We start from the raw sequence: 27,926 nt of genomic DNA, 5'->3' as shown, positions 1-27,926 counted from the left end.
ATTCTGTTATTTTTATTAACCATTGCCAACATATATTACATTTATTTTATAATGGCATATAATTTTGTATTTTTAAATTTTTATGTTCCATGCTCATGCACAAAGAGCAATTTGAAAATGCATTCTTTCTCTAGATTTATAATATTCCATCTGCCATATTACCTTAAGAAGACGGTTACATACTGTCAAAAGTCCTCATACTTGTTATTTAAACACATTTACCAGTAACATCAACAGACAATTTTTGTTTTTCATTGAGTTTTAGTAATAAGTGGCATTCCTTGTAATTTTTCTCTCTACTTCCAGCTATAGAACTACATTAGTTCTATGTAGTTCTATATATTATAAAAATTATATATAACAGTTATATAAAAAACATGAAAATATATGTTAGAACTGAAAGTATATACCTAATATCATACAAAACATTACTGTATTCATAGAAAAAGTGTTTTCAAATAAAAACATTTTTAAAGTTATTTGTGTTTGATTTTTTAACAATTTAAATTGAACCTGAATGGGAAAATACAAAGACTGAAAAGGGTCAAATTTTCAAAACATGTGTTGGAGAAATTTATGGACATACACAAAGATTCCCAACAGGTTTTGTCCCTACAGTGTGTTTTTAGGTAATAGCATGTTCATCTCATAAAATTGAAATACAGGCAGTTCTTAAATTACCTTATATCTTGACAGATAAGATGACCTTCAGATAAGATGAGGCATAAATTTTCATCGGAATTTTATAGTTTTAGCATATATCTGTCCTATAAGATGACCCCCAAACTATCAATGGCCTGGGAATTTCGTTTAGATCAGCAATCATCATCTGAATAATAACAGTGTACAGCATATACGCAATTATGTCCTATTCGTAATTTTTTGAAAGAATATCAAATTTTATTTTAAAAAACAAGTAAAACAAGTAAAACTAAAATAAAAATAAAAGTTTTTGTTAAAATGTAAAAAAAATTGACCAATAGAAGGAGTAAAAACAAACTTTAAAACCAATAAAAACTGGTTAAAAGACAAGGTGTAAAGAGCTTCTATGTCCAAAAAGGACAACAATCTACAAACACAGAGCTAACCTTTACACCAAAGTAGATTGCAAATCTATAGCTCTAGATTCATTCGAACACTGGAGGTTGAAAGATACAATGACACAAGTTAATGTGTGTTGCAAAAATATACGGTCACCCCAACTTTTTAGAATAATAAATTTTTATCACATTTTAACAAAACACTAGTGACAGGAATAAATATAGATGTAAAAGAATTATTTATTCTATTTACAATCAAAAATAAAAATGAAAATATGCAAAAATATAAGGCCAGTTGCATTTTTGAGTAATTTATCAAAAAAAAAAAAATTTCACTATTACTTATAATTTAATAATTATAAAGATATGGCAGCACACTGTAACTGCAAATAGCCACATAACTGAATTTATATCACCATTAATTGTTGTGATACCTCTACCCATTGCTAAAATTACTTAAGTTTTAAACTGCATTTGAGTGTGCCCGAATCAGGGCATAAATCAGGCTGGAAGTTCTGCTAGAATTATTGCAAAGCAGTTGAAGAGATCTTGTTCCTGCATCATGGGTGAAACAAGTATGCTGAAATAAATAAGAGATCTTGTTGTGTTGTAGCCAATTATATTAAACTTAGTGTGTACTATAGAAAGAAAAAACAAATATGATGGCCTTCTAGGTTGACAAGAAATCAGAAGTTATCTGGAAAATAACAACAGGAACATCATTAGGTGAAATAAAAGAAAGGTCTGATGCTAAAGTTCCCAAATCCACACTTTCCCAGATGATAAAATCAACATAACATTTAGTGTATAAAAATAGAAAAGTAACACCATATCTAAAACAACAAAACCAACAAAAAACTGATATGGGCCAAAGATGAAATGCCATGAATTTCAAAATGGTATAAAGTTATTTGGACTGATAAAAAAATGTTCAATTTGGATGGTCCCAACAGTTGGAAATTTTATTGGCACAATCTTAGGAAAGAGTTTTTGTTTACTAAGCATCAGCAAGGAGAAAACTCAGTCATGATCTGGAAAGGTTTTGGGTGGTCTGGAACAATTTAGCATTCATAAATGGCTGAATGAAGAAGGTTGAGTATCAAAATTCCTCGGATACGTATCTTCTGAATTTGGAGGAAAAAAAATGGTCCATTCTGGCAATTGCAACAACGTTATGCATGAATCCACAATGAAAATTTCACTTATCACTGGTTACAGGATAATGGCATTCAGGTCATGGATTGGCCTCCCTCTTCCAATGATTTGAATTCCATAGAAAATCTATGGAGGTCAATAGCAAAGGATATGTAAGCAGGAGAAAACAGTACCACAATATTGAACAACTCAAAGCTGCAATTACAATTGCATAGGAAAAAACTCGATTTAGATATGCTGCAAAATCTTGTCAACTATGTAAGATAGGGTTTACAAGGTTATTTTGAAAAATGGTGATTTCACTTGCTATTAAATGCCACTGGCCTTATATTTTTGCAATACCGTTATTTTTTGAATAAAAACATTATGTTTTCATTTTTATTTTTGATTGTAAATAGAATAGGTACTGTATTTTATGGACTATAAGACGCACCTTAATTTTTAAGCAATTTTTTAAAAAATATCTATAAGACGCTACGGACTATAAGATGCACCTGAATTTTGGAGGCAATTTTTCAAAGAAAAAAGTGCGTCTTATAGTCCGTAAAATACAGTAATTCTTTTACATCTACATTTATTCCTGTCACTAACTTTTCATTTAAGTGTAATAAAAATGTATTATTTCAAAAAATTGGATAGCCTTATATTTTTGCAATGAAACCTTACAAGGGGAACCTGAGAGGTTGTCACTGATTTCAACAAAATTTTGTAAATATGTGGTTTTTACTCATATTTAAATTCTACCAAAGCCACAAGACCACTATTAAGGCATTCTTGAGAAAATCACAACTGAAGTTTTTCTAGAACTATTAATACCCATGCAGAAGTGCTGGTCACACATTCATGGTATGGCATGATTAGTTAAGGTGTTGTGTGAAGAGCATTAATATGAGGTTTGAATGCCGTATAAGATAATTTTTTTTTTTTTACATTTATAATTTAATCTTATTATTATTAAATTTATTATGTACAGTTTTTAGTCATCAAAAATTCATTTTTTTTATCATTCCATACATTTAGAAAATACCTATAACATTATAATCACATTTTGTAGTGTTTAACATTATGTACATTCTTATCATACATATCAATACATTTATATTACATTTCATATGCAAGATGATAAGAAGATATAATAAGCAACTCAACATCATCCATACTATTGCCACAAAAAAAAATAAATTATATATACTGTATATATTATATATACATATACAGTCAAACCTGTTTTTATGCGCTCTTTTTATGTGCGATTTTTATTTGTGTGATTTTTTTAATGCGAATTTTTAATTTGTGCGGTATAGTTGGCGACTAGTCTCGTGCGATTCGTCATGTCTTACGTTGACTTATTATAGCTAAATAAACTTATTATAGCATAAATGCACTTATTATAGTAATATTATTGCATGAATATGCGAAAAATGAAATAATTTACTTTTTAAGTCAACAAAACACCACCTAGACAAAAATATGTAAAACAGACGATAGACCAGACAATGCAGTCAAGTGCTGACATCTGTTGTCAATAAATTCTATTTCGTACGGTTTTGAGTTATTTTCTACGTGAGACTTTTTTTATGCGGTCCCTGTTGACCGCATAAAAAAAAATATTTTTTAATTGTGTTGCGAAAACTATTATTTACAGCCATTCGTGAAGTTTCGCGAGATTTTTTTTATGCGTTTTTTTTAATGCGGTCCCTATCCCCCGCATAAAAACAGGTTTGACTGTATACACTGTATATTAGTAGGTAGATAGGACTAATCTAATCAGGAAAGAAAACTAGGCAAAAATTATGCTTTCTGCATGGACAGATCAGTTTTACCAGAGAGGTAATACCCTGTTCACACTGAGTATTTCAATCTAGATTGTGACCAAGGTCAGCAACTGTGCCATGGTGTGACCTCTCTTGACCGTTTTGATCTCAACTGAAACAAGGTTCAATTGCGATCGACTCAAGAGAGTTCTTGAAACTAGCTTCATATTGAAAATTATTTTTATAACAAATTGTTATAAAATTATTTTTATCGTATGAAATTTTATATTTTTATTAAGAATATATAATTTCATTCGATAATAATCATGATATAATTACCTATTAATACAATAAATTATTAACACTAATCGGCCAACTAATTGGTATCGGCCGATAATGCATGACCGATTAATTGGTAATCGGTGATTTTGCTTATCGGTGCATCCTTAGTTTTGAGCATTAGTACAAAGAGCAGTAACACACACTATAAAGGAAGAAGATAGAAATACAGAATTTATGAAGATTATGACAAAAGCACTGGAATATGATTTTCCTAAAGGGATAATAGAAGGCAATTAACACTTTGCTACATAAATACAAAAAACAAGAAAGACATAAGGTTAAACAAAGCATCATCATAGTTACAGGAAAGTCAGTAACTGCACAATAATAATAATAACAATAATAAAGACAGATTGTACAATGGGGATCAGAATAAGGACTTCAATTATAAAACAAGCAATTATTTATTGTGACATTGTCACAATGTCAAGCTGCAATTTTTAATCTTATTTTTAATTTATTTAATTTAAAATATATGCTCTCCACCTCAAATTAGTTATGTCTTGCCCCTGTATGTCATACTTTTCCTTTAACAATACAGTTGTGCCAATCATCTATTAACTGCTTTCATGGGAAAAGTTTTGAATTTAAATTTTGAAACAACATGCCTTCTGGTTTGCATTGGAAATTCAGATCTAGTTAATCAGGGCCTCCAGCCCTTATGGTTTCCATATCTGGTCTCAGATTTCATCTATCTAACTCCATTCTTGAGATTAAGGAAAAACAGACAGATGGACAAATGACAGTGGGAATTTATAGGTCTACAGTTTTTTCAAATTGCAACTCAATAATTAGAAATGGTAAAGACCAAATAAGTAAAATATCAAAATAAGGGATTTATGCTAAAAGACATACAAAACAGAAGAATTATTATTACATTTGTATTCATGACCAGGTCTATAGCTAAAAGGTAAAAGAACATTTTAATTCAGTAGCATTAGGTAAATGCAGTATAACTATATCACACACAGTGGGCATGGAATACTAATGTAGTATATTATACCAACAACTCCTTATTCAAAAATTGAGGAAGGATTTCCTTAACACTATTAGAACAAATTTATATTTATTGTCTATCAAAGTATATTAATATCATTAACAGTAAGAAAACAATGTTTCATAGTAATTGGAAAATACACTCCTCAAAAGTGAAATTGCAACACTACGAAGGAATGTGTGTACCCCCATGCACATTGCAGGACCAGTAGAGGTGAGAGATACAGTAATACCTTGGTTTTTGTTGACTTCAGTTTCGGTTATAATCGGTTTTTTTTGTGAAAAATTTGTTTCAGTTTTTGTCGATTGCCTCAGATTTCATTGGCATGCTCAAGTGATCTCGCTGCTAATTTTGTGAAAACAAAGGGTGACCCACGCGCTTTCCAGCGCAGTGTGGTGTTGTTTCTCGTTGTGTGAACATTACCCCGTGACAGCCGACATTGGCCAACGGTTCTGTTCCCCGAACACTAGGAGTTCGGTCGTGGGTTCGCGCTTCATCAGGGCAGGCTGGCCATGTGAAGTTTTCCGGGTTTTCTCCGGCTATGGTTGTTGATGTTTATAAGTAATATGTGTGAACAGAAGTTTGGAAAAATGTGTGATCACAAGTGACACTAAGATGCTAGTGGAACGAGTGCTAAACACAGACTGATGGAGCATGCTGCATGCACACAATTTGGGATTTCCCCTCTCCTCATCAGTTGTTATGCGAAACATCACTCATTAAGCGATGCAAATTTTTACAATTTGTTTTGCTCATTATGCAAAATACTCATGCGAGGTTCCAATGTATATTTTAGTTTATAAAATAGATTCATTAGAGAACTGAATTTTTTGCTTCAAGCAATTGTTGCAAGACAATGTTTATTTAAGATTTATATATAAATACTCTGAATATGTCATATGGTAAGCATTAAATTAATTTCATTTATTATTATTTCTCTTACTGGAAAATGCAATCTAAGATTTGTGAATGCTCTAAGATGTTCTTCAGTCTTTATATTACTAGATATAAATATATAGCCTAGGTAATAGGCTGCTCTTTGTACTTCCACAAGACCCCATTATCTAGTGACTATTGATATTTTGACCTTTTAATTACAATTTTATACATGTTAGCTAAAGCTTTATCTGATGATAATCTTTCACTGCTTCACTGCTCATACCTAATTTTTCACCAACTTTCATGTTTCCTGTTATGTCTCCCATTACATTTTTCAAAATATCATGTATGTACTTTTGCAAGTTTGCTAATCCTACCATAGGAAATGTGAAATGTATAAAGGCTCTTCTTCCTAAACTTCTGAAAGCCACTAATTTGTATTTTGTTTCACCATCTGATTTCAAATGTATATAATAAACATTTTAGTGTATGCCTTACAAGCATAAGAATTTTGTGCTTTAAAAACAGTAATATTTACTTTACTCACCATTTCTAACTTTAGAATTATGCTCATTTTATTGTCATTAACTTGCTCCACAATTGTTTGAATGTCTTTGTTTTTCTATATAGCAAACAGATCATCAATACTATCATGGTAACTGTGTCAGCTTAAGAGAAATGTCATAAATTGTTCAAAATTGATATGATGATGTCTGTAGAACAAAAATAAACAGAATATTCCAAAATTAAAACTCTTGGCCAGTGTTTAAAAAACGGTAAGTGTAACCTGAAACAGGCTTTTAAAAGAGGCAGAAAATATTTAAATTTTGATAATACTATATAAAATTAATAATAAAACTTCTGTGCTGGAAGTGTGTGAAAAGTGTATTTTTAGCAATAGATCATCAATATAGTTCACTGTGAACTTTAATTTTATGTTTCTATCTATCTATCTACTGGTGTTTCTATTCTACTAACCACTACTTATGCTATGTCACTAGCCACAGACAATTAGCATAGATGCCATTGAACCCCTGCTAACTGTCTATAAAACCTTCCATTCCTACATAATACAATTTTCATTATACTCACAGAGTGACAATTAGGGCAAATATTACAATAAATTGGAATTATTTATCTTACTAAAGATTGAAGTTTTAAGATTAACAACTTATTGCATAAATTGGAATGATATCTTACAAGTATCTTTGAAACCATATTAATTTTATCATTGACATCAATTTTGCTCATTATAAGTAGCTATATTTGATAACAGGATCAGCTAGCCTAGGAAAAGGATTAACAAATGAAATATCAATCCAAAGATGCTGAACATACAATGAAATTTTTACAGTTTAATTTATTAATAGTCCATTTGAAATAAAGATATGTTAAATTTACAAAAAAAATTGTAAATTTTAGCTATCTTTATACTAAATTGCTTATTATATTATTTAATAAATTAGATATAAAGTAATGTCAGAAAACAACTCATACTCACTCTTCACTAAATCCATTCACATGAAGGATTTTCATCTGTTTTACAATTGTACTTTTACCAGATTCACCTGCTCCTAAAATAAAAATAAATTAATTAAAAATCAAATTTTCTAAAAGTAAATTTTGTTTAAGTTTACAATCAATTTTACTTAACAAAATATTATCATTTAACTCCATAATATCACAAATCTTTCACTAAGTTAAACTGGAGTCCATAAGAACAAAATACTACCAAAATGACTAAGTCTTTTCAGACGTTATTTGTCCATCTTCATAATTCAAATCACCAAAGACCAAACTTTTTTTAACTTTCATTCAAACTAGGGTTACCAGATGTCCCAATTTTCTGAAATTGTCCTGAAATTTTTCCAACTGCCATCTAGTGACAGAAGTACTTTGTTTGATTTTTCCATTGTTTTGTGTTTCATGAGCTGAATTATTGATTATGTACGTGAAATTCAAAATTATCCAGTACATAGTGCATTTATTACTTAATATATTTCTGTCACTAACAGAATAAAAATATATATCTGTTACATGTCCTGGAATTAAAATGTCCCAGTATCTTTTGAGAATAACTCATTTTGTTCTGGATTTTATCCTTAAGTGGCACCCTAATTCAAACATACCTTCTCATTTGGAATACATCTGACAAGTTTGAATTTAAACTAAAGCCTTCTCATTTTAGACCATCTCATGCAGTGCTCTTTTTCTAAAATAATTACTGACAGTATGCATATGGTGACCAAAAAGAAAGTTCTGTTTTAGGATAAATATAACAATAAGTAAAAAATACTGTTTAATACTGCTATTTATTTATTTATTTATTAATAGATGTACAGTACACTTATATTGTAGCATTTGAAAAGCTTGCAGGAAAAGTTGATAAGTCACATTTTGATGTTTCTAAGAAAATGACTGAGATGAGATATCTGAGGTGTAAATGTGATATGACAAGGAGAGATCTCGTGAGTTACAAGGATGTGTTGGTGCAGTGGTGTGATAGAGAATGAAATTAAGCAAATGTATGAAGAATGTCTGCATTGGTTTGGTCAAATAGAGAGAATGTCGAAAGATGAGGTGTGTAAGAAGTTGTATGTGGGGAATGTAGAGGAAAGGAAAGGGCGTGGAAGACTGAGGAAAAGATAGGCTGAGCAAGTGGAAGAGCATCTGAAAGAGAAACAGATTCTGTGTGAAAGACGGCACTAAGTGCGTGAAAAGAATCATGAATGTGGATGAAGCAAAATAAGTATATATGGATAGACAGAAATGGCACAAGATTGTCAGGTATGGATGTAGTGCATGATTTCAGCAGGTCCCAGAGTGAAAGTTTAGGTGAGTGTTCCTGGTGTGCTATGCCCTGCCCATATGGCATTCTTCAGAAGACTGAAGCTTGCAGGGTGATGTGCACAGGAAAGCCACTTTTTCTTGGCCATCCAGTTTAGAGAATGAAGTGACAGTATAGTATGTATGCTTTTAACAGTAACATCCATTTGTTGCAGCACTTCTATTTCTGTATTAATGCAATATAAAAAGGTATTAGAAAGTACTGTGCTCATTACAAAGTTTCTTCCCTTGACCAATTTTTGGGTATTTTAAAACTATTTTTGATCATGACAGGGTTTTTCCACCAAAAAGCATAAATGTGCATGTTTTCCTACAAAATGAGTATGGATTTGAAAGGTTTTTCTTCTTTCTGTTATCTTTTCTTGTCTATAAAGCAATATTAATTTTGCTAAATTTAGCTAAATTTCAAAGTTATAATGATTACAATAATTTATGGAAAGTTTCCTGGTATCAAGAAACCTAATATTTTATTCTCTTTTCAATCCATCTCTGATGAATAACACATTATGTTAATAAAATACACATTCACCACAAGTATTCTACAAGCCTGTTTTATTGAGAATAACAACATACACTAATAATGACAGACTAGCTTTGTGAGATTGAAATGCATGCCAGTGGTCACACCTAGCAATTTCCAGCCATACAGGCAACTGCAACGAGTGCATGTCTTATCATGATCACATTATTAATTAGCATTGTAACTCTGAAACATATGACCTTACAATAAACCAACATCCACTTCATCTGTTACCATCATCATTTTTTTTTTCTTTAATGCAAAGGAATGTCATTTGCAAATGATGGTACTTTTTACTTAGTTCTTTAGCTATATTTAAAATAATAGTATTGTTACTAAACTAAAAACAATCAACATTTTACATCCAAAAATCTAAAAATGGTAATTGCAATCAATGGTGAAACTTTTGCTTATCTCATGCCATGCCTATGCTCTTTATCTTTTCTTCAATAAAACGAAGAATTAAAACTCCACAGGTGAGCCTGAATGAGCTTAACCAACTTTGATTCTAAAGCTGTATCAATTGGTATTCTTACTTTCTGCCATGATGATAACTATTTTCAAAGTTTCCACCATATGACATGACACAAAGGCATTTGGTGATTGGATGCAGATTTGCAAATCAGTGTGAATAGAACAAACTTTTGATTCTAGTTGCAGTTGAAGTCACACCAGTTTTAAGAGGAAGTTTACTAGTTATCAGGAACAATCATCACGGTTGCATCACGGTTGCATTTGCCTATGCAGCTAGAAATTGTGAGGTGTGACCACAGTTTAACTTTAGACATAAAACTAGACTTAGCAAATTTCTATCAAAAGAGAGTGATTTCTTGGATTTTGCTAATGTTTAAAATAGAATAAAAGATTGTTTAAAGCTAAATTATTTGACCAGTTGATAGAACTTGGTTTACTGTATATGAAGGTATTGCCAGTTCAAATTTGAATAAAAAAAAGACTCATCAATTTTTTCCACCAAGCTCTTCATTTATAGTATTTTCTGAATTTTTTATTTCTCCATCTGAACTTTCTTCTCTGTTTCTTGCTTTGGATTTAATGTCCGTTGCTAAGTGATGCCCTTTTAGTAACCACATTTTACTTTTCCTTTCAAAATATTATCAACATTTCTTCATATCTCATTTCTTGACAAGAACATAGCAGGGACAGACAGTATTGTCTATTCATTGAAAGGGAGGTCCTCACCCCATTTACTTTTTATGTCAACCCCAAGAAGCCCATGGCATTCATTGTGGTCAACAGAATAACCCAGTTTGATTGTTTTTTATTGCTCCAGTCATTACACTTCTCTCCTGAATATATAAAATTTTTTTACTGAGTACTACTGGTCCTACATACTGGCTGTTGATTCTTTTATAGTATCAGCCAGTATAGCATATCACTGCATTTCAGCTGAAAAATAGTCCTGATCACAAGTAACTCTCAACATTCATTCAATTCAAAATATCCCAATTGTATTAATCTTAACCAAACATTGCCTTAAATAATTGGGCTATAAATCTGCTATTTAATGATTAAATACTAAGTAATTTGTTACTAGAGGTAGATGTTAAGTGCCATCTCTTATCTAAATTAGTTACTAAAATATTAAATTATAGCCCATTATTTAACTAAAATTAAAATTATTAATTTAGATAAGAGATGGCACCTAAATCTTGACCAGAATGCAATCTGACCTTTTTTTAACCCTTACCAACTGATTTTTCCAAAAAATTTTACAGATTATAGACATCAGACCATGTGACACCCTTTCTGGTAAAAACAGTCCCTTAACTTTTAACAAAATTTCTCTAAAATGAAAATATAATTGTTAGAACAGAAAAGTGATGCATAAAGAGGACTGATGATGAAAATGTCAAATGTGCAATTTAGGTTTATAATTTTGGGTCACTGCAGTGAAATAATGTTAATTTTGTAAATGGCTTAATATCCTAATGCCAGTGAGTTTTACCAATTTTATGTTTGCTAATGTTTGGATAAAGAAGAATTTTCTTTTTAATACAGTTGTTGAACCCCAGTTATCAGGCTCAAATGGGACTGGGCCCAATCCAGATAATCTAGAAAATTAGTTAACAACATAAATAACACAGTTTATATACATTTTATTTTATATTTCTAATTTCTTCTCCATTGTAACAACCACTTTCTTTTAGACATCATTTTCACAAAAGATTAAAAGTGACTGAAACTAAGCAAAACAATAGCAGCAGTGGATGTTAAGTAAATACTGTATATTTCCGCAGATAAGACGACCTTCAGATAAGACGAGGTATAAATTTTCGGCAAAGTTTTATAGTTTTAGCGTATATCTGTCCTATAAGACAACCCCCAAACTATCAATGGCATACAAATTTAGTTTAGATTGACGATCATCATCTGGATAATAATACTGTATAGTGTATATGGAATTATGTCCTATTTGTAATTTTTCGAATGAACAAATTTTATTTTCTGCCTTGCTATTGTTGCAAACGTTCGCACTGATTCAGGCATTTGGGTAATGACTGTAACTATTCACAAAAATGTCGTATGGGTTATTCTATTTTGTCGACATGCCCTACTCTCTACTAGTAAATAATTATGGTTTGTCCATTTTTTTATAATGGTTTTAATTTATATAAATTTCAATCTAATTTTTTTGTATCTGTCCTATAAGACAACCCCAGATTTTGGGGGCCTTTTTTAATGATTCAACTATCGTCTTATTGTCTAAACCATAATATATGCTCTTTTATCAACTATCGAAATATATGATACTCACTTGTGAGGTTACAAACAATAAACTTATTGACTCCCGTGCAAAGCATGACATTTTTGTTCAACGGGAAAATAGAAATTTTTTATAATTAAAAACATTAAACATTAGAAAATATTCAACAAGACATTAAGTAAATTCAAAGAATATATCCACCAAATGCTAAACAATGAAAATCATATGCTGATTCATATAAAACAAGTCTACTTTTGCAAGCTGCAATGTTACACTCAGACAAGAATGTACAGTACTCAAGAGTTGATTTTTTTCACATTTATAGGTTTTCCATATATAATCTTTCATGCTTCTGAGACAGATATTATGTTTTATAATCTGGATAAACCAAATATCCAGATTAATGGGATCTGGATAAACAGGGTTCCATTGTACTGTACATGTAATTTTATTTACTGCTGAAAAATGTATGAGAACTGAATGGAATTGATGCATGGTTTAATATTTATAATCTGTAAAATATTTTTTTAAAAACCAGTTAATAAGAGCCAAAAAGGCTAAAATACATTCTGATGAATTTTTGATATAGTTTGTCAATAAATACCATATTAGGCTCAGTTCGATAAATTTGTATAGTGGACGCATTGATTCAAATCATAATATCAAAATAGCTCCTATATTCTTCCATTCGTATCTCTTTTCTCTATTTTTTTTAACCATACATTTCCAGCCATCTTTCTAAATAAGAAGGTATGTCTGAATGGGAGTTCAAAAAGTTTATTTTTGGTGATATGGGCTGTAAAGATAGACAAAGTACAAAAGTGTTTAGTAAATTATAAAATGATATTAAAATTATCAACAATGATTCTCAATTAGAGAGTCAAGATATTAATAAAGTTTCTTTTTTGGTATGTTTAAAATTTCAAATTAATCTGTTTATAGATACTGTTATTTATTAAGCAATGTTTTCTCCATATGGATCAAAATTTTATAGTTTATATTTCTCAATATCAATGATACATATATTGTTTTAAATACTAACTTAACTTTTAATTTATATAATGATAAAATTCCTATCCAGGCTAAAATAAAAAGTGCCAGAACAACTCTTTCTAACTCATAAATACACAATTTGGACAAACTACTTCATTTTTTAGTAGTTTGTATAATTTTTTTATTCCTAATTTATTTATATATTAAATTTAAATCAAAATTACTATTAAACCAATATTAAGAAGGCAATTTACTAAAGAAATTTCCAAACAATCAATAATATATTCTAATGTTATGGTGTTTTTTTACTTGTAGTTCAACAGCAGAATGTTAAAATTAAAAACATACCTGTATATAATAATCCAGATTCCACATTTTAATAGTGGTCTGTTAATTTGATGCTTACTCCTGCTGGATTTTAGAATGATATACATTTTCTGAACTTAAATACAAGAGTTCTTAAGAAAGTGTTTGTGCCAATTTTTTCAAACTTGCTTTTTAATGTAAACAAAAAGTTATGTATCCAGAACCTTTTACAGTATGATAATGCAAATATCGACAAACAAATGTTTTTGAACCCCTTCTGAGCTCTGCTTCAGGTTCCAAATCGTTTCTAATGGATATTTGATTGCCATTAAATATCAGTTTGATTGGCATGTCATTTAAATATCAGTCCAATTGTAATTCGAAAAGATTTACAAAAAAAACCCATGTCGCACATGCGCAACCAGTCAGCCTGTCCGTGTGAAATGGGTGACTAGAGTGTGCAGTGAATTAACTCTTGCCAGGCCAATGACAAAACCATCTCTTTAAAATTTATGCACATGCTGGTGACGGATGATTTAAAGATGTGCATAGCCTCAACCATTTGGTGTGTTCAATGGGAGGCACATCGTATAGGAGATTTGCCTGAGTGAAGTCTGCTACTATGTCCAGATCAGTTACATATGTAGCAAGGGCCATGGAGGTTCTCCCATGATGAATATCCACTTGATGTTCTTGTAATCTGACACCCATGGATTGTTTAGTAGAGCCTACATATATCAGGCTCCTATCACACCTATTATCCCTTAAAGGAACACTATAGATTCCGAGGCATCTGCTGGGGTTAGGAGGTCCTTCCCATTACATAGGATGTTGAATAGGTTCTGGATACGTATTTTTTTAAAGTGTGTGGTGAGTAGTGAGTTAAGTAAACAAAAACCATAATATATGCTCTTTTATATGTATATGAAAAAGCATACATTAAACTATTTTTCAACATATACTCCCAAGTTATCCAGGCACTTGTTCCAATGTAACACTAGTTTTTGTAAACCATGTAAAAGAAATTAGATGGTTGCTGAACAGTCACATATGCACTGCTTTTTTCAGCTACATTTGTCAAAATGTTGTCTCCAGAAACTATTCAAGAGGTCCCAAAGCATGATAATCAATAAGGTCAAATCAAGAAAATATGGTGGATGATAAAGTATGGTCAAAGACCAAGAAGCCAGCATATCGGTGATGACAGTAGCCTTATGTGCACAGCCATCATCGAAAGGAGAATACTCTTATCCATAGGCATAATAGGTCACTTTCTTTGTATTGCTGTCTTTAGATGTTTCAAAGTTTCTTTGCATTGATTGGCATTGACTGTCTTCCTGCTGGCAAAAATTCTGCCAGGAGCATTCCTTCAAAATCCCAAGAGAGAATAAGCATCACTTTTTTCATGGAGGGAAGTGTTTTGAATGTTTTTGATGTTAGAAACCCAATGTGCTTCCAGACCTTGCTTTGATGCTTTGTTTGAGGTGTGTAAAGACAAATTATAGATTCATCACCTGTCACAATGCCACTCAGAAACCTCTCTCCTTTCTTTCAGTACAGCTGCAAATTTTCAAGGCAGCAGCCCAGCTAAATGTCTGTGTTATCATTGGTTAATGTTTTTGAGGTCCACCTAGACAACAATTTGTGGTATCAAAGTGTTTTGGTTACAATATTATGGATGGTACAAACATTAATATTAAATTCTGATATGTCACAGATGGTAACAAAATGATCTTCATGCTTAATGATCACAAGAATAATGAATAAAGTCACTAAACTCCATGGCTGGCTAAAATGGTCTTCATCACAAACACTTCCAGCCATCTTGAAATTGTTTACATCACCACTGTACTGTACAGAGTAAGAAAGCATCCTCATCACATGCAGACAGCATTTGTTTGTGAATTTCAGTGGAATTTTGACATTGAGACCACAAAAACCCAATAACTCCTTGCTGTTCCCCCACTGTAAATGATTCCAAGATGGCCATTATTGTTGGACTGATATTTTGTGGCATTTGTCAACACATCGTTCATATCATCTAATGTGAAAAATAGTTAAGAGTATCTCATTTATTCTGTTTTTTACCTGTAATCAAACTTGCAGTCGAAAAAATCAACATAAAGACTTTCTTAACAACTCTTGTATATACAAAAAAAAGGAGAGGAGCTATTAACTAAAGTTTTCCTATAAATTGCTAGCATAAAATGCATCTATTCATTGGAAATCAATTGATATAATTGCTTCACAAATTATGTGCTTTTAGAGCTTAGAAATGAAGAATTTACACATATTAAGGCAATATTATGCAATTATGGAATGCCAGTCTAAACCATATGCAATCTAATCAAATCTTCATTAAAGAATCAATCACTACAAAATAAAGCAAATGATGAAAATATAAAAATTTTAATTATTAGGGATAAAACAGTAGCATCTTTATGTCAAACCAGTAAAATATTCACTAGGGGTTAAAACAAATCTCACGATAATGGGGGCAATTATAAATGATAAATGCAAGTTAGACAAATTGTTAAATGCAGGAATTTACATGGTAAGACTATCACTAAATAAACAAAAGGTTCCACTTCAAGATCTATAGAAATCAGAATTAAGGAAAATTACAAATCTGTTGCAAAAGCCAACTGCACATTGCTAATGTTATAGACATAAAAAAAGGTAATAACTAGGGCTGTGGAATCGGTAAAAAACACTCAACTCCTAATAATTTTCATAGGCCAACTCCGACTCCTACTCCTAACTCTGGCAAAATTAAATACCAAGTTATTTTATATAGGGCAGAGGTGATCATAGGGGTTACCCTACTCTGAACTCTGAAAGGAGCCCCAGGCATTTACCCAAATACTTTTATAGTTAGTATTTTTAATATTTAACTTATATTAATATTTATTTGTATTAAAAAATTAATTAACAAATATTTAATAAGAGGAAAAAAGGGAGCGTGATAAAATTCTACATCTACATATCTTTATTCTACAGCTTTTGCACTTCAATTTCACTTTTCCAGAAAAGTTAGTCCAACTAAAAAGTGTGTGATCTAGCTACTTCAGTCCCTTCTTCAAAAAAGAAAAATATATACTCTGATCAATTAGTCTGGCTCATTCAGAAAAATAGAGTACTTATTTAGAGCAGGGATAATAAAGGAATGAATCAATAATATTCAAATTCAGTTGGGTCAAAATAATTTAACTACTAAACACAAATACAATAAAGAAAACTATTGATACATATTTAATAAATTAAATTGTTGCATTTTGTATTTAAAATAAATGAATTATAACAAAATACAAAAACATTTTAAAAAATTAATAAACATAAAATAAATTTTCTTTTATTTAAATAAAAAAAAAAGTAAAGTAAATTTAAAATGTCGAAGTCGGAGTCGACACATTTTTCCTGACTCCAACTCCTCTGGCCAGAAATTCCTCCTGACTTTGACTCCACAGCCCTGGTAATAACACAGGAAAAGCCTGCAATTATCCAAAAATGTAATGCAAACTTCCCCCTAAAGGTTTTAAAATAAATTTATATATATATGATATAACAAAATACACAAGAGTTATTAATACCAATGATGCAAGAGAGTTGCAAGATTATTGGAAACCAATTTTAAACAAAATAAATTTTTAGAGAGTTATTAAAGAGACCTAACTAGATTTTTACACAAGATAATATTGTTAGAAATTGCTATTATATATATTTTAAAAATTATTTATTAATTTAAATAAGTAAATATTTTGTAAAATCTTATTATAACTCTAATTTTAAATAAAACATTTTTTAAAAAAGATTATTTGATTTCATAATGTTGTTCATTGAATTTTCAAATTATGACAGTTCAAAAACTATTTTTTATAACTGACAATGGCTCAAAATGGGCCAGAAATACTGTTAAGATAATTAAATAAGTTAGTTACCTTAAGAAGCATTTTTTATTTTTTAATGTTGCATACCATTTAAGTAAAATGAATTGATTTACAGTAAAAAGCAATGTGATAAGCTTACTCCAGGCACAAAAAGTTGAAGTTATAAGCCTAATTTTCTGTGCAGTCTGATCCTAGCTCTGGTCTAGTATGCTGTGTGTTTAAAAACCAAAATTTGTGCTTCTCATCGTATAACATTAAATATACAGAACTTGACAACGTGTCTGACAAGAATCTGATTTTTAAAGTAGATACTGAACTTACCAATAATCTATGTACTTATATATTTTGTAAAAAAATTCATGCACATAAAAAATTCTGGAATGCATTCTGGCTCTTGAAAAAGTACCAAAATAAAATTCCAGCACTAATATACCACTGTTCCCAATCTTTTCCGATCCATGTACCCTTTTCATGAAACTGAAAAATTTTATGTACAGTCTAAAAGTAAAAAATTAAAGTTAGTTAAAAAAGGTTGCCAAATACTTTTCAATAATTGCTCCATAATTATTGATTTTTTTTATTATTATTAATTTTCAGTTTAAAGTACTAAAGTGTTTATTTTAGTAATATAAACACAAAGTTAGTTTTAAGGAAGCATGTAAAATTTTACAAAGTCACAAAAGAAAATAAATCAGTGTGTTGCTTAACTTTCTCAGCAACATTTAAAAGTTTGGTGGTGCCATCTGTTATATTTTATTTTTAAAACTTTTTATATTTTTAACTATTATAAAATGGCAGAAAGCTTAATTTTGAGGGTAAGAATGAGTTTTATAAAAAATTGTAAATGCTAATAATGAGTAAAGTCGTCATTAAGTCCAACCCTAGTGGAGATACACAATCCCCCATTTCCCCACTTCCTCGTCCTCCCACCACCAAAATTTAATAACATCAATCCCCTAATAAACAAACCTCCCTGCAAAATTTCAAAACTTTTCGACAAAAAGCACAGGAGTTATTAAGCTTCAAACAGGTAAACAAAATCATGCTACCCATACACAAATTACTACCAAATTTTTTCACATTTCTTGGCATTTCAAGTTCAAAAATGTAAAAATCTTGGTGGGATCACCATTTTTTCTTGTTGTTATATATAACAGTCAAAAAAGTAATTAAATTACAGTATAAGTCATATATAATAATAATAATAATAAATTTATTAGTCATATTAGGCCGTAGCCTGTAATTACAGTGTTATAACATTGAAAACATCAATTCATTGTATATATTCATTTGTAGGATTAGTTTTAGAACATATAATTTTAAGCAGGATGATTACAAAAGGTTTTTGCATAATTATATAGTTATTATAGATCGCTCGTAATTATATAGTTTATAAATCACTACAATATTTCCTTCATGAAATAAATGATACATTTGATTTCCTTCTTTAAGGGAATTTAGCTGATTTAGGTTGGCTTTGTTTCTTAGTTCGAGTCCCATTATACACTCACAGAACATGTGAAATTTGGTAAATAATTCTTGGCATCTTGGACAGGTCATTTTTGTAAATTCGTAAATTCTATTATTAACTATTATCATTTTGCTATTTAGTCTAAGTTGTATAAAAAATTTCTTGATTGTAAATGGCATATTAGATAACATATAATTATTATTAAAAGGGTAATCCAATATAATATTATACCATTTAGGTTCTTTTCTCCTATGCATTTCTTCAATGTCTTGAGCTAAAGTAATTTCCAATGTATTTTGGATTAGTTGCTTTCTACTTAAGTCGCTAATTTCTAGATTTTCTAGCAATGGCGTTATAGAGACTCCATATTCGTTGACAATATTTCTCATTTGGCTAATCCAGGAACTTTTTTGGGGATTTTGACAAGATCTTTTATACAGCAAGTATAAAAATTTTGTTGGTAGGTTGCCATTGTCTTTGATTTTATAAAGAAAGTTAATAAATCTTTTTACAAGGAAGGGAGTTAATTTGAATCTATTGAGTTCTATTCTTAGTGCATAACCAGCTATGTTATAGTCCAGAGTAAAAATTCTTCGAATGAATTTGTTTTGGATTATTTTAAATTTTTTATATGTTATTAGACTCCAAATTGGTGAAGCGTAGACTACTGCATTAAGAATTATGGAAGTAAATAATCTAAAATGGCTATATATGTTTTTTAACTTGATTTGAGCAAGAAGTTTCACCATGTTATTTATCAGTTGATTTGATTTATGAACGGCTTCTTTGTATTGTTTTTCAAAGGTTAATGTAGGAGTCAGTAAAATTCCCAAAAATTTGACTTCTTGTGTTATCTTAAGTTGTACTTTGTTCAGGTAGAATGATGTACTTTTTTTGGCAAGTCTGGAACCATTTCGAAATATCATAATTGATGACTTGTTTGGATTAATTGTTAATTTTAGTCTATCAAAATATTCTTGAACTTTTCTGATTTTTCTACGGAGTCCTGCTGCTGTGGGTGCTACTATTACAATATCATCAGCATATGCTATGGAATGAATAACTTGGCCATCTATATAAAAACTATCATCATCTATCTCAAAACATTCATTTATATCAGATAGGAAAAAATTAAAAAGATGTGGGACCATGGGTTACCCTGTAGTAGACCTCTGTTCACTTGTAATGATGGCCATTTCTTGTCATATTGTTTTATTATTACTTTGTAGTATCCAAACAATTGGTCTATTATTCTAACCATAAAGTATCTGCTTTATATTTACTCAATTTATCTAGTAGCACTGCAATAACCACCGAGTCACACGCTTTCTCAATATCTAAAAACAAGGCGTAAACTTTGTGTCTCTTTTTATATAATTGCAATTGTACTAAAGCCGTCAATGTAAATAATGCGATTTGAGTGCCTCCTTTTTTGGTGAATGCAAACTGTGTATAATTGAGGAATTTATTAGTATTAATCCATTCATTAAACTTTTCCATTAATACTGCTGTAAACAGTTTGCAGAATCCAGACAAAAGAACGATAGACCGATAATTGGCTGGGCAGTTTCTTGCTCCCTTTTTGAATATCATTTGAAAAATGACTCTATTCCAATCATCAGGTATTGTTCCCGTATAGTAAAATTTATTATATAGGTTAGCCAATACGTGAATACCTTCTATAGATAAGTTTTTGATCATCAAGTTGGTAATGGAGTCAGCACCAGGAGCCATTTTCTCTCTTAATTTTTTAATACAGCTATATAAATTTTCTACATTGAATATTTCTGATATTGGTTGAATCGTGGTCGTAATACTTTGTAGTTTATGCTCTTTGTATTTATTTTTATAAGTAATGGAAAATTTTTCTAGATATTGTTTCCAATTGTCGAACGTCATGTAATACCTGGGATCTGCAGCTTGCGGTTTCTTTCGAACTTGATTAATAGTACTCCAGAATTTTTTCATATCCCTGGCCTTCAATAGTTGGTCACTTATTTCGGAATATTTTTTGCTTTAATTAGATTTTGATAAATTTTTTTGTTCCTTATATATTCTTTCAACGCTGATTCCGTGTTATTTTTTCTAAAGTATTGTAAGCTACGTTGTTTTTTAATCTTGTAAAGGTAGCAACTCTTATCAAACCAAGTATGTTTAGGTTGTATTCTTTTATTATTCCTGGAGATTTTATAATGGAACTGGTCTATTATTTCCACTAAGTTGTTCCACTATAGTCATTAAATTATTATCACTGTCTAACATTTCTGACAATTTGTTATTGAATTCATTTTTAAATTTTGTCAAATTAAATCTTCTCGTCTCTTTTTTTGGGGTTCGACTGTTTTTTTGAGTTTAGCCATCCTTGTTATCGTGTGGAAGACCAACTAATTCTAGTTGCACAAGAAAATGGTCTGAAATATCGTTGTCTAAAACCCTGAAATCCTTGATCTTATTTAGGACGAATTCCGAACAAATTATATAATCGATTGTGGATTTGCCAACATTAGACAGAAAGGTGTATTCTGCAGGGCAATCATTAGGGAATCTTCCATTGAGTATATATAAACTATTATCTTGTACAAATTGTAATAATAATTTTCCTCCTGAGTTAATTTCTTTATCTTTAGACATTCTAATATTATCAATTATTCCATTATTATTGTTATTTTTTGTGTCCATTATTTCGCCTATTTGGCTATTAGCGTCTCCACCTATTATCCACAAATCTGTCATATTAGTTCTCTGTATTATCATATTTTGGATTTCTAGTAAGATATTCTTTTTGTCAGTATTTGATGGTAAATATATAAGAATAAGTCCTAACCGTGTTTCTCCCCAGAGTGTAGATAATCGTTGACAAGGTTCTAATTCAGCTAGGATGTAATTATTACCAACATTCCAAAACTTCAATTCTCCTAGATTTTTCTTAATTAACAATAATAATCCTCCAGAAGGACAACCGAATTTACTATTTCTTTGACCTTTACTTTCTATTACCAGGAATGTTCGTTCTAAATATGTTTTGTCTTCTGTTTTTAGCTGGATCGACCAAGTTTCAGAAAGACCAATTACTGCATTAGATTCTACATAACTATGAAATATGTTCAAATATAGTTTTCTATGGAGTCCTTGTATATTCCAGAAACCAATGAGAATATTATAATTATCGCTTTTAGTATTAGGCCTTACTTCTAGTTGCCAATCTATAGCTATATTCGTCTGGTCTAAACTATGCCTATTTTGATTACTATTTTTTATTATTTCTTGGCTAGCGATATCATCTGTTCTCTAGGGTTCTATGGGAGTATAAGATTTTATTGTGTGCACATGCGATAAACCATTTAACTTAGTCCTAAAAAACTCTTTAGTTGTATTACTTTTTCTAGATTAGGATCATATGAGTAAATAGTCTTTATTTATATAGTAGTCATCTCTAATTATTATTTTGATACCTTTAGCTTTTTCTTGTTGAGCTATTGGAATCAACTTTTTTCTCTTCAGCCTTGATCTTCTGCAAAGATCTGTTTTGAATATTATTTTTTTCTGTTCTTGTGAATTAATTTTAGGTATCTTAGTGAATTAATTTTAGGTATTAAGATACCTAAAATTAATTCACAAGAACTAAAATTCTTTAAGTATTAAATTTCATAAGTTGAAGATAATACAATTTTTACCATGGGCTTTCATTATTTAATTTAATTAAACTATCTATAGAACTATTTGTTATTCCTAGTTCTATTCTAAGAAATTGCTCCATTTCATTCAGGTAATCAGTAGTTTTAAAAGGAAAATTTATTATAACTATGTTTTTGTTCATTTTTTCGTTTAATAATTGATCTATTTCAAACTCTAGCATACCTTTAGTGTGAGAATTATCCTTAGTTAGTGAATCAATTTCTTCCAGTTTCTGTGCCATTTTTTTGGATTCCAGTTGATAAGCTCTATTTTCTTCTTTCAGTATATTGACTTCTGTTTCAATATTTTGTAATTCAGTATTTAGTTGAGTGAATTTTTCTTGAATTAACTCAAATGGATTTCAACGAGTATCTTTGTTCTTCTATAGTACATACATATATATGTATACCCATAGATTATTTGTTTTTAAAAGACAGTTTGTAAAGGGGTGCAGGTTATACGCTCATTTTAAGTTGCAATTATAAACCCATGTCTTTGGCTGAAAGATTTAGGATATATGGTTGACTCAACATGGGTACATTTGTCACTGGCATTTTGCCAACTCTCTTGGACTTGTACTGGAGAAGCAAAGTAGGAAGTTGTACTGAAGCACTCATTTGTTGTTAATAGTAAATTTAGTATGAGATTTAATTTGTCTTATTATTACTCTATTTTTAAATCAATCTATATTACAAGCATTATTTTTATATTTTCAAATCCATTATTGAATAAAATATATCAATTTGGTTTTCAAAATTACATCATCTCTAATAAAAAGGTCCTCAGTTTTATTGCCAAAAATTTGTTTACATTCTGTCTGTAGAATTTTGTAAAGTTTATTATATAGAGAGAGGAAATTACGAGAAACTTGTCAGCTTTCAAGATAGGAATATCTAATACAGTAAAACCAGTCTAAAATGGATTTTCTACCAAATGGAAATCCGCTTAAAAGAAGAATAAATCTTAAAATAAAACAATTTACTATGTAAATTACTATTATAAGCTGAAAACCTATATTATATAAAAATGGAGAATTTTTTCAGACACCAATTGTATAATGTAAACTAAATAAAACAGCAGATAAATTCTAAAGCATAATTAATGCTAACTTGCAGGCTTGGATCATGGCCAACTTCTCATCAGTGAGAAGTTGGCTTCATTTTTTTTTCTTTGTTAAGAGTGCAGTTTTATCATCTGAAAGTAACTAATTTCTTGTAATAGTAAATTTACCAATATAACTTCTAAAGCACAGTAAAACTTCTACATAAAACTAATCATAATAAATTACTGGACTGTATATCCACCTTCAAATTTTTTATGTCATTGAAGAAAACACTCCACTAACTCAGACTTTTATAAACTCAGACAACTTTTGCGCCCTACTAGTCTGAATGGGAGTTTACATATTTTAGTGTTTTGATATGTCTTTGAGCATTTATATTGAAAGTAAGTTGAAAGGCATATTTTTAGAACTGCTTCTATAACAAGTTGTAACATTTTTTCAATTTTTCTTCTCTTTGTTAAATAATCCTCTAAAAAAATAGAGAGAAACTTATAGAAACAAAAAATTTTGGCTGGCATGGTCATATTTTATTAGAAAAGTTTCACTGTTATATCAGTTAAGGCATGAACTGACAGAAAATGTACAGAAGAAAAAACAAGGCAATGCTCTTGGTATTTCAGGGAAAGATGGCAGATGAATGTATCTAAGGCACACAATAGATATTTTACATTTTCTAAAGATGTTCCTGTTCAGTTTACAAAAAAACTGTATGATGAATTCATGATTGCAAGTAAGAATTGCTAGATAACACATTAAATGTAACTGTAGCTGCTTTCAAATTGACATTACAGATAACCCACAAGAAATTACGGCAAATTTTGCTATCACAGATTATAGAAAGAATTCACAATTTAGTTCAATGTTCAATTTGAAAAAAAAATTTTTCAAATTAAAACACACACAAATGATGGAGAGCATGCAATTAAATTTTAATGAGAGAAAGATTTCTAAAAACAGTATTAGGAATTTGAAAATATAGAGGTTTAACATTATGAGAGAGATAATACAGAATAAGGGTAACTAACATTTTAAGCATATTCACTTATTTATATCTTCTCACTTTTATGTAGAAGTTTCCAGAAACTCCTTAGCTGGTTGCTCACTATTTTTATGTTGTATTCATATTTATAGTTTCTTAGATAAAATTTGTTCACTATAAATTATTAACATATTCTGAATAGTCTTTTTAGCTAATATAGCCCTTTTTTTAATGTAATAGACACAATAGAATCATTATCAAATAAAATACAATTGGTGGTGCCAATATATTCCAAACAGCTGATTTTTTTCACATGAATTAAAAACATACCATGCATACAAAATTTCCGGCAAATAATATGTATTTGAATTACACAATAATACAAATTTAAATTACATACAAAAAATGGAACGTTTTCAACCTCTTTTAGGAGCCTGCTTCAAGCATGGAACTTTACCAAATATTAGAAAGACTATTTTTAGAACATATTTTAAAATTGTTTTCCTTTTGAAGTCAACCCACATTTTTGAATGCTTAACATGTATGTGTTACATTTTTCATCTACTCTACGAATTATTATTATAAAATAAAAATTTTAAACAAATAAAATTATTATGACACGAAGATATACACATGTAATACTTGTACTAATTTATCCATAGTATCATCTTGTTGAAATTTTGTTTATCTGCTTTCCTTTAGAGAGTTATCAACCAACGACTGCCATACAGTGGATTTTGTCTCACAGTCTTTACTATTAATGCATTTTCCAATGATTGATGAGTTAAAAATTTTCCAGGTTTCCAAGATTCTTAGTTTCTGAACATCAAAGACCTTGCTTATGAGTTTTGCCTTATCCCAGATGATTGATACCCCAGGCGCACTTGCATATTGGACCAAAGTTGTTACTAGTTTATTATTAGAAAAAAACTGCTGGTGTTCTTTAATTCTACATGTCCATGATCTCTTGGTGGACCCCACAAACGTAATATCTCTTTCAAATCTATTATCTATTATGGGGACAGAATATACACCTGGGACTCTATTCCTGTTGATCTTATCTTTGGCATTGGATGATAATTGTTTGCTGGAAATTTTGTATGCATGGTAAGTTATTTTTAATTTATATATGTTCTAGTTATTAGAGACTTTTGTTTTTTTTCCACATGATTTCTTAACAACAGAATCTTTAAATGTATCTACCCTAATAGTTACTAATTTATTCAGCTCAATTTATTTGTCTGAAGATAAGTGTTAGCTTGAAAAAACTTATTGATATTGTAAATTTAATTAATATAATTTTCTGCATATAAGCTGCAAAAATTGCTAAAATAAAGATAAAAATACTGCATAATCTACATTACCACATACCATGCATTTGTAAAGTTGTCATTGAAAATGTCATTTAACCTATATGCGGTTTAAAAAACATTAGCTCATATGTTCCATTTTTCCTCCATTTCTTTCATTTTATTTCTATTAGCAATTCATTGTAATAATAAAATACATGTAATCAAAAAGAAAGAATATTTCAGACAAGACTGCCTAAACTGCATTAAATATTAATTATTATAAGCTGACACCTAGTATGCTACAGATACTGATATTTAGTTTGTACTGGTACCAATACAGGCTACTTGCCATCAATACCATTATCAATATTCTACAGTTCATCAGAAACATGTAATTTGGAAATATAATACTATTTTAATATTCTAAACAAAACTTCATTCAAAAAATATTATTTATCACTAGTGAAAAATAAAGTTGTAAATTTAATAGCTTCTAGTTCTTGATCAAACAATAGTTAAAATTCTTAAATCTCATAATTTATGGAACAGGTTATAATATTGATTAATCCAGAAACACTTTGTAATAGAAAACTAAATAACATATTTTTCAGTATTAACAACATTAAAACACAAACAAATACTAAAAATATCTTCTCTACTTGCCATGTCCAATCACCAGGAACAAACTATTCTCCACAACAGAGACGACCTTTCTTAGAGGCTACATCTCTGCCTAATTATGTAAAACAGTCTAAAATGTCCACAGGTGACAATCCCATCACAATTAAAAATATAATATTTCTTTGTAAAATAGAGCTGACGAAAATACAGTATTAACAACATTAAAACATGTAAACAGATACTAAAAACGTGTTTACATGTTTTAATGTTGTTAATACTGTATTTTCACCAGCTCTATTTTACAAACATATTTTTCAATTCCTGATGTAACAGCCACATTTCTTCTGAATGACAAAGACTAAGCAGTGAGAATATCATCCAATATGTTTTATTACCATTTTTAATGTATATGCATTTTGGGCTTTAGTCCCTCTTCAGTACATGCTACAATACAATAAATTAAATCAACAACTATATAAAATAAAACAAACATTCAACCTTCTGCATACCTTTACAAGTTCCATCTATTGTAAACTTTGCACATTTTCAACATTTAGATACTTCTTTTCACACTGAACCTAATTTCCAGTATCAGAAAAAATTTTGCACTTCACTAAATAATGATTTGCCAGTTAGAAGAGAAGGTCCTACTGGCTTTCCACTTCAACATTCTTTTGTACAGAAGATATGTCAATCATATCCTCATTTTATGAAAAAAGGTCCCAACCTTAAGGGTGTTTCTTGATTCTGTCAATCGCAACTGTAAGTTCGCCGAAATGGGGGGGAGTTTTATTCCCAACCGTCGGGATGGCTAAGGGCTATTCGCATGTGGGTGGCGGTTTTGAGGAGGCAGAAAAACAAGCGTTTCACATAGAAACCGTTTATTTTAGTCGAAAATGCTTACATAAATTTAGCAATGGTCCTTGAGTTCAGAGCTTTAGGTTGTTTTCGGTTTCGGTCTGGTCCTACGCTGTAGGGGCCCCGTAGCAACGTCGAGTAAAAAGTTCGAAATTCTGAAGAGACGGTGCACAAAAGATGAACGGAAACACCACTATTGGAGGTGAACGAACACAACAGGTAGTCTAGAGGAAAACTCTTCTGTCCTTGATATCGGAGGCTTTATAATTTTCTCGGGATCGAATCATCGCTAATTGGCTAACTCTTCTCCTCCTCGCTTCCCAATTGGTTTCCCACCTGTCTCCAGGTGTAAATGGAGCTTCGTTAGGTCGCAGGAAAGGTCGACAAAAGAAGGTTCATCCGACACCGTCTTTTAGACTATGATCGCGTTTAATTGTTGACGACGACACCAACGCTCATTTTGATATATTTTTTTTTCTTTCAGGTTTCGTTTTGCTTTTTAAACTGCGTCTTAATTTTTAA

At 30.2% G+C, this 27,926-nt stretch overlaps 2 protein-coding genes across 3 annotated transcripts in view; one reads left to right on the top strand and one right to left on the bottom strand.

Moving 5' to 3' along the window:
• Positions 1-27,926, top strand: part of LOC136982969 (protein C10) — a 352,942-nt gene that overhangs the window by 184,959 nt on the left and 140,057 nt on the right. The gene's annotated exons all lie outside the window — the stretch shown is intronic.
• Galphas (G protein alpha s subunit) overlaps positions 1-27,926 on the bottom strand; it is a 114,596-nt gene that overhangs the window by 59,248 nt on the left and 27,422 nt on the right. The window contains exon 2 of one of the 2 annotated variants that reach the window (XM_067279541.1): positions 7,669-7,741. In XM_067279541.1, the coding sequence (XP_067135642.1) occupies positions 7,669-7,741 (73 nt within the window). Of the gene's footprint in view, positions 1-7,658; positions 7,742-27,926 lie in introns of both variants that reach the window. The other variant, XM_067279542.1, reaches the window with a different exon arrangement.

The sequence above is a fragment of the Centruroides vittatus genome, unplaced genomic scaffold (genome assembly GCF_030686945.1).
Source record: "Centruroides vittatus isolate TY-2023 unplaced genomic scaffold, ASM3068694v2 contig_875, whole genome shotgun sequence".
NCBI classification, from domain to species: Eukaryota; Metazoa; Arthropoda; class Arachnida; order Scorpiones; family Buthidae; genus Centruroides; species Centruroides vittatus.
The sequence above is the reverse complement of the archived record's forward strand: the minus strand, read 5'-3'. Positions and strand labels throughout refer to the sequence as shown.